At 33.0% G+C, this 16,924-nt stretch overlaps 1 protein-coding gene across 1 annotated transcript; it reads left to right on the top strand.

The window, feature by feature from the left end:
• Positions 1 to 700: 700 nt before the first annotated feature.
• LOC114713331 (plant intracellular Ras-group-related LRR protein 7) lies at positions 701 to 4,779 on the top strand. The gene is made up of 9 exons (XM_028897954.1): positions 701 to 957; positions 1,912 to 1,981; positions 2,177 to 2,223; positions 2,732 to 2,840; positions 2,979 to 3,064; positions 3,284 to 3,374; positions 4,103 to 4,188; positions 4,478 to 4,564; positions 4,661 to 4,779. Exons 1-9 carry the CDS (start codon positions 859 to 861, stop codon positions 4,769 to 4,771), a joined length of 786 nt encoding a protein of 261 aa, XP_028753787.1. The 5' UTR covers positions 701 to 858; the 3' UTR covers positions 4,772 to 4,779.
• Positions 4,780 to 16,924: the final 12,145 nt, after the last annotated feature.

Genomic DNA, 16,924 nt, shown 5'->3' with positions numbered 1-16,924 from the left:
AATACTCTAATAGATTTTGACAATATTAAATTTGGACATAACAATGCATTTTTGTAAAGATTTCTTATTTATAATTTGGTATTTCCAAACTTTGTGTGAAATTCTACCTTCAAATATATCAAAAACCAAATATCCCTGGGAAGGAGTGCTAAGAATCCTAACAGTAGAACTTAGCAAGTCAACCAAACGGTACCTTCATTACTTCTTTAAAAACATCATTAAAGGTCCTCTAATCTTCATGGTGTTAACCGAAGGGCTTGAAAGCATATTCTCTTTATTTTGTTTGACCAGGCCTGCCTTGATAAATCAAAGAAAATGACCTCACTCTAAGGAAACAACGTATTATAAATCAATACATAAATAATGCCAAAAAAATTAATGGATAATTTCATCTAGATGTGATTATTAAAATTTTAGTTAATTTATTGGTAAATTTACCATTTCAAGAAATTTAATCTTTATTATTTATTAAAAAATAGAGTAATTAATTCTTAAAAAATTGTTAAATTTAAAAGTCAAATAATCATCCGCATAACATAATATATGCGCAATTCCAGTTAACGTGATGTATTTGACAATTTCCAAAATAGTATAACATCTTTATCCATTGTGCGTCACCATGTGGTCTCGTAAGTCGTAATTTGCGTGTTGTTTACTGACAGCCTATGGAACCGGAACCGGAAAAAAGAAAACGCGGTTTTTGGACCCCGCCATAACGAACGCCCCTCCTCCATATCACTGGACATTTGACTCTGCTACAGCCTTAATATAGTCTTTTTGGACTTTGGGGAATCTAATCACTGGAAAGCTTCTTCAAATTTTACATTTTTCATATTTTTTTTGGTTTTCGTCCCAAAAATGGGATGCTGCTTCAGCAAAAACGCCGATACAAAGGCTACTAGAGTTTCGCGGTGGCGATCCACCGGAATTGTTGCTTTGCGCGACTCCAAATTGAAGGTAATTGTTTTATCTGTTTGGCCACGGTTTCAATACAATTTAAATTTGCTGTAGTTGCGCTAATGGTTCTGCGGCGTTCTCTCCCTCTCCCTCTCTCTTTTTCTAGTCTGTAATGGTTTTTCCCCTTGCTTGGAGTTTGCCACTCTCTCGTTGTACTGAATGGAACTAACTTGATTGTGTATTTTGATGTGTCATGGGGGATTGTCATTTTGTTCATCAATCTCAGTGCTAGCCTAGTGGCCTCTGTTATGCTGCTTCTCAACTGAATTCGATTTTTTTTTTTTTTTAAAGAAGGGTATTGTCAGGGGTATAAAGTTCTTAAATGAATTATGCCACTGGGTGTATTATATCGTGGTTGAGACTTGAGATTATTGGTTCATCCGCATGGTATTTTCGCAGGATGACGGGTTAAACAGTGTACTTCTAGCAGGTAAATAAAAGAGAATAGGTTTAATGAATTGTTCTCTAATGTCAACTTAATGAGAGTAAGATGCCCGTTAATGGGAATGTGATTGAGTGATTGAGATAAATGGTGTCTGTTGAGGCAGTTCCTTCGCTCTTGAGTATTTTACTGCTTGCTTTCCTCTTATCATCTCTTATTTTTCGTGTCATTTACATTGAAATATGACGCCGAGTCAGAAATTTGTACATTTGTGTTGAACGTCTTCCTTTGGATCATGTATCTTTATTGTTTCAAATGTGCCGCTCTGTAAATTAAGGTTTGTGATTGTATTTTGTTAATCCAATTTTGCTTCATGAAGATATGTCATGAGATGTAATATTCATGACATCTAAAAGTTGGATGAGATCTGGTGTTTTTTTTTTTTTTTCCTTCCCAAAGTCAATGTTTGTTGTTTTGCTTCTTTCTGTTGCTGTTCCTTTTGAATGCATGCATACACTAGAGCTTTTTACCGCATGCTAACCATGGTGCCTTCTTTTCTCATCGGAAAACAGACGCTTCCGGATGAAATTCTTGACCTCGATAGATCTGTGCGCACTCTTGACTTAACACATAATCGAATAGGTATGCTCCTTTTTCTTTTCATTTCCTCCTTTGTTAATATAAAGCAGGGATGAGTCCCAGTTCTGTTAGTTAACAGGGCTTTATTCTAAAGTTGATAGTATAAATTTGACATCTAAGAAAACTGTCTTTTCTTTTAGGATTATTTGTATTGTTTTTTTTTTTTTAACTACTTATCAATTCAATTCTTGAATACAGTTGATATTCCCATGGAAATTAGCAAATTGGTTAACTTGCAGCGCCTGGTAAGAGTTATATTTCCCACTATATGCTTATAACCTGGTAACTGTTTGTGAACATATAGTACTTGCTACACTTTTTGATATTGAAAATTGAAAAAAAAAAAAAAGAAAGAAAGAAAGCTTTTGGACTTTATCTACTTTTTTGATAATTAAGAAGCACTAGAGGAAATTCTTTCCTTTTCCTGAATCAGTATTTCAGCGAATCAGCGTTGTTACTTCTTGTGTTTTCTTAAGAAGTTTAGCTATGAGACTTAGTACTTTGGATCGTTGATTCTTGAATTTGTTTGAAGCATTAACTTTTGAATTTAATATTCTTTTTTGAAAGTCATATGATTTTTGCACATGTTATGCCTGCAAATACAAGATTGCCTTCTATTTATTTCCCCTGGCTAGATAATATGCCATGGAAGCGTTTTATTAAACTGGTTTGTGGACTCTTTACAGAACTGAGGTTATATAACACTAGGTTTGATAAAGAGCATTACTTATCAAAATTGCGCTGACTTTACAGGTGTTGCCAGAAAATCTCATTGAGAGACTGCCAGTGAATTTGGGGAAGCTCCAGTCTCTAAAAGCCTTGATCCTTGATGGAAATCGAATTACTTCCTTGCCTGATGAATGTAATTCCCTCTGTGAAATAAATTGGTTTTTTAAGAATAAAATGATTATCTTGTTTTCTTCATGACATTGGCATTTTCTTAATGGAATGTCTCTTTATTGTCAATCTGTAATTTGTTTGGTTTTTCCCCCTTCCTTAGTGGGTCAATTGGTGAGGCTTGAGCGCTTATCCATATCTGGGAATTCGTTAACAGCCTTGCCGGCTACTATTGGCAGCTTGCGAAATGTAAGTATTTGTGAGTCTGAATACTCTGATTGTTCTACTGCTTTTGTTATTTTAAATTTGAAGCATTCACTTAATTGTAGAATTTGAGGAGTTGGGGATATTGTTCTCCGTTGTGATCGACTTAAAAGGTTGTTCACTTTGGTAATTGTTGGTATAAATTCAATACATAACCAGACTATGATTAACATCTAAAATATGCTGCACTGTTTGATAATGCAGCTTTCACTTTTAAATGTGGCGAACAACAACTTAGAGTCTCTTCCAGAATCTGTGGGAAGTTGCTTCTCTTTAGAAGAATTACAAGCCAATAGTATGTTTCTGATCTACTTGCTTTCTTCATGCGTTGCATCAGCATTTAATGCAGTTTGTTTGTGCTGGTGTTCTGGAGATGGTTGTTTCCTTTACAGATATGCAGACAATGGAGAGATATATTCTATTGATGTACTCTTTATTTTTATGGTTTTTTTTTCTCATGTTATCCCCCTGTTTCCATCATCTTTCTTAATGATAGCTAGGTTACATGCCACAGGCTAAAAGGTTGTTGATGGGCAGCAAACTAACTTTAAACAGGACAAACATTTTTGGATGAAGTACAATTTACATATACTTGACCATGGGATCTATTTTCAGTTTAGGAACAATTAGCCCAACAAATTAGTTAATCAAGTCCATATTTGAGAAATTTTAACCGCTCTTTGGGCCTAAAATTGATGATGTCCTCAGTTCTGCTTCTCCCTACCTCCTTGTGAACCTTTTACCCCTACAGTTCATATTACGATAATGATTGCAAAGATTATTATAACCTGTCGTATTTCATGAAGATGTCTTAGATGTAACATAATTCTGTGTCCAATATTCTGCTTTTTCCCTACATATTCAATCAATGTGCATATCCATAGGATTGATTCTCATGTCATTAACTGTTTTCATGAGATTCGAATATGGATCTCTGGATCAATTTAACAATTTATGTTTTATTAGCTGTTTGGTTTTGCATCATAGTTGATTGAAGCTTCAATCTTCTTGCCAAATTTTTAGATAATAGTATTGAAGATCTTCCTTCTTCCATGTGCAATCTTACTCACTTGAAGTCACTTTGCCTAGATAACAATAATGTGAAACAGGTAATACTTCTGACTCAGAGTACTTGAAGCCTTGTATGACGTTTGTTAATTGCCTAGTAATCTGCCTATTATCTTATAGGCAGCTAATCTTCGTTGGAGTGCAACCCTTGCAGTGTCTTATGCTTCTTCTTCTTCTTCTTTCTCTTTTCTTTACTTTTATGAATCTATATATAGCGTGTCAATCTATGGTTTTGCTTGTAGCAATTCCCCCTCATGCAGTTGTTACAAACCTAAGAACCGTGTCCTTTGATTTCAAATGTTCTTATGCCTGTTGGGTCTCATTGGCTAGATACCTGCAAATCTATTGAAAGACTGCAAAACTCTTCAAAGTATATCTCTGCACGGCAATCCTATATCTATGGATCAGTTTCAACAGGTAAGGCTTTATTTCCCGAATTTGTTTGCCTCCTTCGTCTCCTACAAACCAACAACTTTGCTCAAGTTTCAATCCAACTACCATTGAACCATCTAGATGGACGGGTTTCAAGAGTTTGAGGCGAGGAGGAGGAAGAAGTTTGACAAGCAAATTGATTCAAACGTGATGATTGGTTCCAAAGGTCTTGATGAAGGTGTGGATTTATAGCCACTTTTGGTAAGGTGATTTTTAAGGTTCATCTCTGGATCAGCTTTGGATGTATGAGATAGAACACAAAGCATTTAGTCTGCTATGCTTTTTATTTCACATTTTAAAAAATGGAGTTCCATTGCCTTCAACTGCAAGTATGCGTGGGTTGGAGCCATTCGTCAACATTGATGAGGTCATGAAGTCCTTTTCATGGCATTCTATTCTGGAAGCTGTAAATTAGTTTGAGCTTTGATGTTAATATAGAAGACAAGGCATTTGTTGGTTCCATAAATTGAATTGGAATGTGTTCATTTCTGGAATTTTCCTTTCCCATATCTTGTTTGCCTGCTGATTCTGGTATATGCTTTGATGATATGTACAAGGCATGATAATCGTATGGTTATCTCCTTATCAAGCAAAATAACAAAAGTTGACTCTTGAACAAATCCAATTAATAGTTTAGTACCATCTTGAAATCTCATCTGTATGTTTAAGATTTCTTTTTGCAGCCAAATAGTCACGATAAAACAATTGGAGATTATATAAAAGATAATGGGACAAAATTAAAAATTAGAATACTATTTCTGATTCTCAATATAAGATCTCGTTTGACTTTTATTTTGGTCTTAAATATAAGACTTTAATTTATTTTATCTCTCATATTTATTTAATTTTTTACGATAGTCTTTTTAATAATGATAGTTCTAACTAATACACTTGATTAGTTATAATATTTTAAAAAAGATAATCTAACTTAATTTATTTTCTTAATCTATTCAAATTAGTCCACTAGTTTTTATATTTATAATCAGAGGTAACATTAATTTTCTTTACAATATTAAAATCATATCCATCTAGAAAAATAAACTTAATACTACTTCCGGTCCTAATTGTAAGAGCTAGTTGACTAATTTGAGAAAATTAAGAAAATTGACTGATTTGAGGAGATTAAGAAAAGAAGTTAAATTAGTTATTTGTCATAAATAAGTGTTGTCTTTTCTAAATTATCTTTGTTAATCAAATATATTGGTTAGAATTACCATTGTTAGAAGGACTATCTTGAAAAAAATACTCCTCCGATTCTTAATATAAGACCCATTTAACTAATTTGATTAGATTAAGGAAGTTAGGTGAGTTAGTTAATTATAAGAAAAATGACACATTTTTCCTAAAACACCATAATCATCTTTCTTAATACCTTATCTTCCTCTTCTACTTGATTATGATTGAAGGAGTATCCATAGGGGTAATTTAGAAAAAATTGATAAATATGAGAAATGAACCTTATATTTAGGATCAAAACCAACTCAAGATCTAGGTCCTATATTAAGGACCAGAGGAGTATATAAATATTAGAGATAAATTGGATTGGGGTCTTATATTTAGGACTAAAATAAAAGTCAAATAAAATCCTATATTAATGATCGAAGGTAGTATCGTTTTGATTAAAGAATCTCAAAAATATAAAAAGAATCTCTTCTCTCTTTTTTTCTCTCTTTCTTTTTTTGGATAACAATGGAACATCTCAACTCATACTGACCCGATCACGAATAGTAGTGCGATCAGAGTCTAAAATAGACAAAAGTTCGGCAGAAACAGAAACAACTAGATGAAAACCACTAAGTGCCAAGAGACGCTGCTTGGCTAAAAAATCCGCAGCTCTGTTGTGCGATAGACTCACGTGCTGGAGTTTCACAGTCCAATCCCATGCCAACATTTCTCGAATCTCTTTAATGACTCCATGGTCAGCATGGTGTTCATCCGCATGGGCTGATATCAGGTTTAAAGCGTTACTGGAGTCAGATTCCAAAACTAGTTTACGGTATCCTCCATCCCATGCAAACTTGAGTCCGAGAAGGCACGCCCACAGTTCTGCATGGAGGGCGTCGCCGCCTTCGAGACGATGAATGAAACCCCGAATGAATCGTCCATCGTCATTGCGGAGAACACCGCCACTTGCACAAGCTGAGGTGCTATGAGAGAAGGCTCCGTCAACGTTCATCTTAATCCACCCGTGTGCCGGAGGTTGCCAAGCCTGTGTCTCCTTGTGGAGGCAGCTACCTGGGATTAAAACACCAGATAGCTCGCATTGTACCTTGCGGAGGTTGCTTAGAATGTCCATGGAGCTAGCAATAACGGCTTCATTGCTAATGGTCTTTTCTTCAAAGACAAAGAGGTTCCGTCGTCGCCAAAGCCACCAGCAGATGGTAGCAAACAAATCCATCCATTCCTTCCCTTGTATCGTGTTAGTAGTAAGGCTTTGTTTGGTTCAATGGAGGGGAAGGGAGGGGAGGTTAATTAAGGGGAGGGGAGGGAAAGGGAAGGGAGGTCACGGATTTTGTTTGGTTGGAGGGGAGGGGAGATTTCTTGTTTGGTTCACAAGGAAAGGAGAGGGGAGGGGATTATAAATTGACAAATATGCCCTTATCTTTATATTTAAACTGATTTATTCTTTTATTATAATATTTATATCAAAATTATTATTTCCTAATTTATCAATTTCAAAAAAAACCAATTACCTCACTTATATATGATAAAAAAAATTATGAAATAAAAGTATAATATATATGAGAAAAGTGAATGGGAGAAAAAAAGACAAGACCTTAACTATATAATAATACCCTTCACATATTAGGAAATAAAAAATATATATGATATTAATAGTGTCATTTTATAATTATAATATATTAACATATATGCATATCATATTTGTGTGTGTGTAACTGAGTGACCGCGAAAGGGAATGCAAAGGTAATCATGCAAAACCAAAAAAATATCAAGAGGACACTACAAGAATATTCAAAAAATGGTATGGGCATATTTGTCAAGATTCTCATAATATTTCTCTCCCCTCTAAAAACCCCCCAATTTAAGAGGGGAGGAGGGGGAGGGGAGGGAGGGGGAGCACAAAAGGACAAGTTTTTTTAGCTCCCTTTCCCTCCCCTCCTCCCAACCAAACACATTCTCCCCTCACCTCCCCTCAAAAAACCCCAACCAAACAAAGCTTAAGGTTCCATCGCCAAACTTTGGTTTGGCATTTTTGTCTGAGAATTTAAACATCCTACCAATAAAAGGAAAGGTCTTTTACGAAGTGGGTAAAAGTATTTGTAGATGGAGTTATTTAAGAGTTTTCGAAACGCTCTCTCTTCACCAATGAAAAAGAAAAGAAAATCCAAAACAAAAAATTATAATTTGTTTTTTGGTAAAAATGATTAAGGTTTTGATTCGGGCCATGTTTCTAATATTTTGTTTCACTTACACAGCAAAGCAAAGTCATCCGGGCGCCCAAAAAAGGACAAAGCAAAGCTATCAATACGTCATTGGGCTTTTTTTTTTTCCTTAAAAAAGAAGAAAAAAGAAAAAAGAAGAAGTGAAAGAGTCGGTTCCAGTTATTTTCATTCAGAAATCAGATCAAGAAAAAAAGTCAACGTAATAACTTATACCCATTTAATACACTAACATGGGTGTCTGAGTTTGTATGTTTTCTTTTTACCATACTACTTCCTGTCCTAATTATAAGAGTTAGTTCACTAATTTAAGAAGATTAAGAAAATAAGTTAAATTAGTTATTTATAACAAATAAGTGTTGTCTTTCCTAAAATATCCTTAGTAATCAAGTGTACTCGCTAGAACTATTATTGTTAGAAAAAACTATCTTGGAAAAAAAATTCATAAATATAAGAGACGAAGTGGATTGAGATCTTATATTTAAGACCAAAATAAAAGTCAAACAAGGTCTTATATTAAAGATCGGAGATAGTATTTTGGATTTGTTATTTGATGAAGATTCTTTATTTATGCAGAGTCATGAGTTCTAATAGCATTTTATTGGGACAAGTTGGTGCTGAAGAATGACAGCGTCTCTTGTGGAATCTTTGCTGCAGCCTGCAGTTAAACATGGTGCATAAGCGTCCGTTCGACGCAGCGAAAATATTTGAGGCGTCTTTTAAAACACCAAAAACAAGAGGAACCTAGCAATCAGCTTCTCTCATTTGCAAAATCTGTTTTCCCTGAGGATGTTTGCTATTTAACTACAATTTCTGGTGCAATTTGCCAATTTAAAATTGTGCTTACGTGGGAGTTTTTTTGCCTGTAATCCATTAAGTTATGAAACCAGTTCTGTTTCATTAACTTTGTTTTGGTGGTCAATCAGCTCAAACTATGACGATTAGATTTCTTGAAAATGTCCTTATTTTCTTTGAAAATGTTATTAACTTGCCCTTTGACTTGTCACGTTTATGTTTGCTGTTTTGACCATTTGTTAGACAAACCTTTTATGAACATAACATTTTGTTTTGTTTTGAATATATTACTTTCCATTTCAATGGTGTTGTCTTCTGAGAGTCAGATTGCCCTGAAATGGGTGGATCTTAAGGATCATCCGATACTAACTTCCATAGTTTTTTCCACTGCCACAAATTGCATTATGATTTTTTCACATTGTGATGTGATTGATAGATGAAGGTGGACGAAGACAAGCTATTACTGATGATAATGACAATGTTGGAAAGGGCCGAACTGATTGTAGCTGTGAAGATGGTGGATTTGTGAGATGTGTCAGATTCCATATTGTGGGAGCAAGAGAAGAACTCATCAAAAGCATTGGGCTAGAGAGCTTGACTGAATTAGGTTTCTCTTACATGGGAGAGCAAGTAGCAGAAAAATGGAGTGCAGAAGATGAACAGATTTTTCATGATGAGTTTGTCTTCAACAATCCATCATCGTTTTGGAACAATATTTCAATTGTTTTTTCCTTCTCGAACAAAAAAGGTGTTGTTGAGTTACTACTTTAAGGTGTTCATGCTTCGAAGGCGGGCAGAGCAGAACAGAAATGACCTTTTGAACATGGACAGTGATAAAGATGAAGACATGGACCGTGTTGTTGATTCTCCTGTCTATCAACATGTTACTGATCTTACGAGCTGCCAGAGAAATGATCTGGAAGATCATGCTGAGTGTGCTGCAGAAGAAACTTTTGACAGTAATGAAATTTTGTCATGTTCAAAAAGTAAAGCTGACCTCTTACCTACATGCAAGAGACTTAAAAGAGTTTAAGTTAGCGGTTTACTAGTGTGGAGGCCACAATCATATATGCTGGTTCTGGTTGTTCTCTGTGCTGGAACCTTTCTGCCTGAGACACAATGAGAATTTTCAGTCAGCAGAGCTAAGAATAATGGGAGTTTGACTTTAATTTCCTTTGTATATTAAGATTAAAGATGAAATCTTCATTGTAAAATAGCGTTTTCCAAGGGGGAAGCCATTATTTGGTTTCGGCCTTGTTGCGATTAGCATTTAAAATCACTCATAGGCATAATAAATGTAATCTGAGATAAAACTTCTCTTACATTTTTATCTTGTATTCTATAAATTACGATTAAAAACTATTTATAAATCACTTCAAACGGACCCTTCGTTATGTATTCTTTGTATTATTAAATCATCTACAGGAGTTCTTTATCCAAACATTTGCCTTCACGTAATTTATGACATTGTTTGTCTTTCTTCCGTAACAAACTACATAATGGAGAGTCCAGATGCATTAATTAATTTATTTGAAAATCTGAAGCTGCTTACAAGATTGAACTTATATTTCCTTGCTAGTTGTAGGGTTAAATAAAGGCCATATAAATATATAATTTTAAAAATAAAACCGAAAGTTAATGACCTTCGTCTCTCTTATGAAAAGCCAGAATGAATGAATGTAACGCAAGTTCATATTATTTATTTGCTTACCCTGTCGGCGATGCATTTTTTAAGTTGGTTGAAATCTGTGTATCGGTTTGTGCCTGTGATTTTCAGTTCCATAGCTTCCTCCAATCCAAAGACATTGACCAAACAACCTTCTTCAGCCTCCTTTCCTGCTTAAAGTTCATTTACTAAGTGCCCACTTATCTTAATAATTTGCGTTGGCAAGTTTAAGTGTGATGAATCCATGTGGGAGCAAGTTATAAATTAGAGTACTAACCCCACAAAAAAGTGTATATAAATCAAATGACTTAGTATCTTAAAAGTTTTTAGTCAAAATATAATATTATAGATTCATTTATATGTATTTTTATGAAACTGATCTAAACTTTGAAAAAACAAATCCCTCCTTTAGAATGTGAGATGTCTTAATCTCTCCTCATTTATATGCTTAATGGATGAAATTTCCCCTTTTTCTTACATGAAAAATCTAATTAATAATATTTCATTTTGAGTATCCCTAAAGCATTTCTGGTCACACTTACCTCCTCCCTAACACACACATGCACAATTATTAAATTACCTCCCCCAGGCAACACATGCTCTTCTTTAGACACACACATTATTTTTTAAATATATATTATTATTTTCTTTTCACTATATCTTTTAACTGATAAACCGAACAGTTTAACTATCAAGTTCAGTTATTCGCAATTATACTCATTTATGAATGTATATTGTTAACTTAATTTTTTAAATTTACACTCATCTTTTTTCTTTCGTTTTGCCTATTCGAATTTATTCACACACACACACACACACAATCATTTCTTATGATTGCAAAAGATCTCTGATGAATTGGTTAGATCAACAAGAAGATTCCGATTATTGTTAGCTTGAGATTTGATTAAAGGCAATCAGCTACCAAAGTAAAAGGAAGCGCCACTTTTAAATCATTTTATATATATTAGAACTTCAATATATATCACTGATATGTCATCCACATCTCTAAACTGACTAATCAACAAAATTGAAACCTTGGTTAATTATACTTCCTTTACATCTACCAAACTTTGTGTGCATATATTTATTACTATTATATATATACTTTAAGTTTAAGTTTCATATATGAAATAAGCCTAAAATTAAGGACACAGTCCATATAATCTTGAAAGTGGAAAAGGAAGTTTTCCAGGATTAAATTAATGCGTTACTGTAATTACACTTCATAAGAATGATGAACTGGAAACAACTAAGGGCCAGAGGTTATGCCAGAAACTTGTAAGAGATGGTTCTGAAGGTTAGGCCTAAGGAAGGACCAAATTACAAAGAAAAGATTCCTAGGCCAAGTAGGGACCTAACTATAAATAATAAAAGTTCTAATTGGCCAATGCTCAGAGTTAGCAAAAAGGGCCCAAATGACTTAGAAAAATTTCAGAAAAATGGGAATAGGATCCAGAGCTGATATAAGGCTAGAAATCATAGAAATGCCTGAAGTCATTCCAGGTTTTTAGAGAACTTGAGATAGTAAATTAAATTGAATTATTTAAGCTATGAGACGGTCTCAAATAACCAGGAAAAGCTAGGGAACAGTAGTTGAGGAATTTACACAGATTGTAAAATTAATTCTGTCCCTAAAAACTGATAAGGTTAGCTTTAATTAAATTTATACCCTATCCAGGGAAAGCCAAAATAGCTGTCCAAAATTTGACTTTTGACCGAAGAAAATTAGAGGAATTTCCTGTGATGAAAGGGAAAAATAAACCCAGAGACAGATCAACAGAGTTACGAGCCGATAGAAAGAATTCGGAGAGATAACCCTGATTAAGTATTATTTAATATTTCTGAGAAAAGGAGAAAGAAAATATCTAAAGACCATCATGACGACGCTGAGTCACCAAATGCAATCTGACACCTACGAGTCATCATGCTGAATTTAACTTCATAAGGAACCTTACTGCCCTTGTAATGTACTTAAACTTTTAACTAATAAGAATCATTTTGTATTTAAGTTTCTATGATACCAATGAAGGCCAATATTTTCCTCCTAAAAGCCACTTTTTGGTTAGTTAAATTAATAAGCCAAACCTAAACTAACATATAAGCTAAAACAATATCGCGTTTTTCTCATTTATTTACATATAATGACACTAAATAAATATTTTTGTCATATATTGAACGGAGTTTAAAAGATAAATCACGTTGCTTATGTTATATCGGAGAATAGGAGTACTCACAAATTGGCACCGACAATGAGATAGTGAAAGAATGCTTGAGGATTAAGGAAAGCAAAGCATCTTGGACTTAAGAGAAGTTCAGTATATAGAAGAAGAACAAGTGCGAGGCAGTGTCTCTGTTCATTCTTTTCTTGGAACCATTATGTTTTTTCAGTTCTAATATTATTCCCCCTTCACTTTTTAAAAAAAAAAAAATTAATTTTATTTTTGCCCTTTTGCAGAGCCAACACTCTTACCCCTCAAGTGAAGTTTTCTCACATGCTATCATCAACCTTCTGACTTTGACGCATACCCTCATTTTATATTTATTATTTGTGGGTGTGGGTGTGTGTGTGTGTGTGTGTGTGATTTCTACTTTCTAATTTGAGTTCTGTTTATGGTATTTTTATATACCTACTTAACTAAGCCAATAAACTTGTTTCGGTAACGCTATATCAATGTCATCAGGGTAATTCTTTTAAACTATAGCCCAATTTAGTTTCCCATATTGCATAAAATCTGAAATAAATATACTGTTTATAAATTAAACACATGTTTTGGTTTCTGATGGATTTTATATTTTACGGTGATGAACTGATAAGATTTAATTATATTTGTTAGACATACAAAATATGAGATGATTCAACTGCAATAATGTATTAGTTATCCATATCCTTAAATAACCCACGTTTTATCTATTGCCAAAACTCCAAAATCCAAATTAATTGGTATTTAGCATATGTGATCGTGGATGGATTTAATTATATATATATATATATATATATCTCATTAAGTTAAATGTTTATAAAGTAAATCTGAAAAAGATAAGTTAAAAAATTCCCATACACATTATTATTTTTCATCCAATATACACTTTCTTTATTAATTTAGATCAAATATAGACTTTAATTGCCGATGATCTAAATCTATATAATCATCACACATCACTAGGCATACGGCATATATATATGCTGATACACGTGGCCTAATAATTAAAGAAAAATGAATGTGGGTAACAAATTAAAACGCTCTCATATTCTATAATTCTGCATTATAACTCCAATCTCTCTGCATATGATCACACTTACTAGTTCTCTGATCATCCCTTCATTAAAATTATATACTCGTATTATCTCTGGTTCTTTTTTAAAGTAGTTTTATAATAATTATATGTGTTAAAGGTTTTATCAAATAGTAGTTCTAATTAATAAATATGATTAGCAATAATATTTTAAAAAAGATAACACGATTATTACAAAATAAATAACTTAACAATTTTTTTAATCTACTCAAATTAGTTAACTAATTCTTATATCACAGATAAGATGCAATACTAAAAAAACAAAAACCGAAAAAAAACGAACACTTATATATAAATTATATATATGGGTGACAAGTACAGCTAAACATTGTACTAAGTTGCCGGCTAGCAGGGCACAATTACAGTGAGTGATCGTTAATTACTTCAGAGACATATTAATATATAAGACATTCATCCTACGATTACTGCAATGAACTTGGCCGGCGCGGCTTTCATTAATTAGTAACGAGCTGATAATTTAATTTCTTAAATTATTGGATTGCAAAAAGTTCTTAACTAAATATTTTGAGCTTGATATCTCATTAATTATAATATAAGCACAAAGTAGATTGATTAATTATTAATATGATAAACGCGAGTATCGAAAAAGTTAATTAGGAAGCGAGCATGAACTAACATCCAAGGTCGCCTTTGTCTTAAAATAACAAGGCAATCACAACCCTCGACAGCTTGTACTGATGATTAAATATTTAGGATCCATCAAAGGGATCACTGATTCTCTCGTCCCTAATCCGATATGTATACCTTAAAAATTTAGCATTAATCATATTGTCTCACCCCCACCCCCTACTTCGTGTGCGAGCGCGTGTTCATAGAAATTCAGTATTTGAAATTACAAATCTTTTTATGAAAAAAATTTAGATAAGTTGGATCGTATTTATTAGGATTAGGATATACTTGCAAAATTATTTACTGATCACCCACTAACAATATTCTTATATTAGAAATGGATTTGCATTCACAACTTTATAAGTTATGAACTCATTCCTTATTAATTGGATCAATTCTTACTAGCTAATGGTTATAATCCTGTGCGAGCATGTGTCAGAGAGAGGGAGAGTAGGGTGGATATTTCAGATAGAATTATAGCTAGAAGCTGTCACATGTCAAGTAATGAACTTTACTAGTAAACTAATAAGGTATGGCGTTATCAATTAATTATATATATATTTATATAGCCTTTAGTATTAGGTCAGATATCTTGGGTGCGGGTAAATGAAGATTCAAGGAGAGATGGATGGATCGCAGATTAAATGATGGCAACAAATCATCCAATACCAACTATTGTATTGTGTGTATTTATTAATAAAAAAGAGTATATAAGTTTTTAGAGCCTCAAATTATCATTTATGTAAAATATATATAACTTAATTTTATTTCATTAGTGCAGGTTACAAACTTACAAGTCAATAACGGATGATATATATATATATATATATATATTGAACTTTATTTGGAAGTTGCTTTCACCTAACGTGACATGCAATTTTATATGTAGACTTCTCAATTAATGGAAATAAGGACTTTGCATTTGGTGGAATTACTTGTAAGAGGGGCCTTCACAAGACACACAGAATTAAATTTAAATCCTTTCAATTTTCTTATTAGTTTTGAAGGGAGATAATAAAATATGTTCATATATACTTTTTAAATAATGCCTAACATCAATATCTCAAACAAGAATAACACAATTAAGATAATGTTGTGCGCAAGCAAAACAGAAATGCTAATATATAAGACTTAATTGGTCGGTTTAGCAGGTGTTTACTATCCCTTAAAGAAATCACTAGATGCTCGTTATTAGATAAATTTTTTTAATCGATTTATTTTAATATATCTATCCTATACGGCTTAAAATTACTTAAAATTTATTAGATTGTTTTGTGTCAAAACTACAAATCTTTTGTGTTAGAAGTAGACGTGTCACTTAATCGGTGGATTTGTTAGAAACTATATACTACCTCCGGTCTTAATTATAAGAGCCTGTTAACTAATTTGAGGAGATTAAAAGAAATAAGTTGAGTTAATTATTGGTCCTAAATAGGTGTTGTCTTTCCTAAAATATCCTTACTAACCAAGTGTATTGACTATAGAACTATCATTGTTATAAGGGCTGCTTTGGAAAAAATGTATAAATATGAGAAACAAAGTGGATTAGGGTCTTATACTTAGGACCAAAATAAAAATCAAACAGGATATTATATTAATGACCAGAGGTAGTATATTTTATACATAATCTGCTAGTTTAATTTATTGATTAGGAGAAAGGCTCGATCCAATGGCTAGCCAGTGTGTGTGTATATAAATATGGGTAAAATATTATATGTTGGATAATCAGATTCCTCTTTCAATCATTGGGTGAAGCCAGGCCAAACGGATTAGATTTCAAACATAAAATAACAATAATAATAAAAAGAAAAACTTTCAATAGGTTGAATTTGTTTTCCTAATAATTAATAGCTCACATCTAAATGTAAATCCCCTTGTAAAGTTACAAGTCTGAACCACAATATATGAAGCCATCTTTCATTAAAAATTAACAAATCAATAATTAAAGAGAATATAATCAAACACTTATGAAGGCTAACAAACTGATATCTTGCTTCTTCACTTGTTGGAACTGCAAATTAAAGCCACTTTTTTTGCTTAATTTCTATTCCCACAGTAAATAGCCTTACAAGGCACATGAAGGCACAAAGCACCACAGTAATTAACAAGGTTCAATGAGTTTAAAAGGCAAAAGTTATTTCTCCTCTAATTTTTTTAAAAAATACAAATAATTTAATTTCTCTGATTTTCCCCCTACTTTATATATGTAAATCATTTCAGAGAAGTGTAAGAGAAATAAAGTGCCCAGTTGGTCCTCGAGAAGCCACTGGGCATAGCAAAACACAACACATACACAACAGGTTTCAAAAGGATGGCCTCTTATAAGCACTTAATTATTGCGAACGTAATTAATCAGATTGTGAGTCCCATTACAACACACAAAATTGATAAAATTCATAGTTTATATATAATATGACTCAGTACAAATTTTATGATTATATTATATTATTTACATGCTTTTTGAGATGCTGCCAACGTCAATTTTGGCTTTTGAAGCTGACATGGTACACTCACACGGTCACACCTCTTCATATACAGATCCTTCCAAAATAATCAGAT

The sequence above is a fragment of the Neltuma alba genome, unplaced genomic scaffold, assembly GCF_004799145.2.
Source record: "Neltuma alba isolate B1F8T4 unplaced genomic scaffold, ASM479914v2 tig00011422_pilon, whole genome shotgun sequence".
Taxonomy (NCBI): Eukaryota; Viridiplantae; Streptophyta; class Magnoliopsida; order Fabales; family Fabaceae; genus Neltuma; species Neltuma alba.
The sequence above is the reverse complement of the archived record's forward strand: the minus strand, read 5'-3'. Positions and strand labels throughout refer to the sequence as shown.

Coding starts and splice junctions, on each gene's coding strand:
- LOC114713331 (XM_028897954.1), top strand. CDS start 859: ATGGGATGCTGCTTCAGCAAAAACGCCGATACAAAGGCTACTAGAGTT. Junction 958..1,911: donor TGCGCGACTCCAAATTGAAG/GTAATTGTTTTA, acceptor ATCGGAAAACAG/ACGCTTCCGGATGAAATTCT. Junction 2,224..2,731: donor TGGTTAACTTGCAGCGCCTG/GTAAGAGTTATA, acceptor CTGACTTTACAG/GTGTTGCCAGAAAATCTCAT.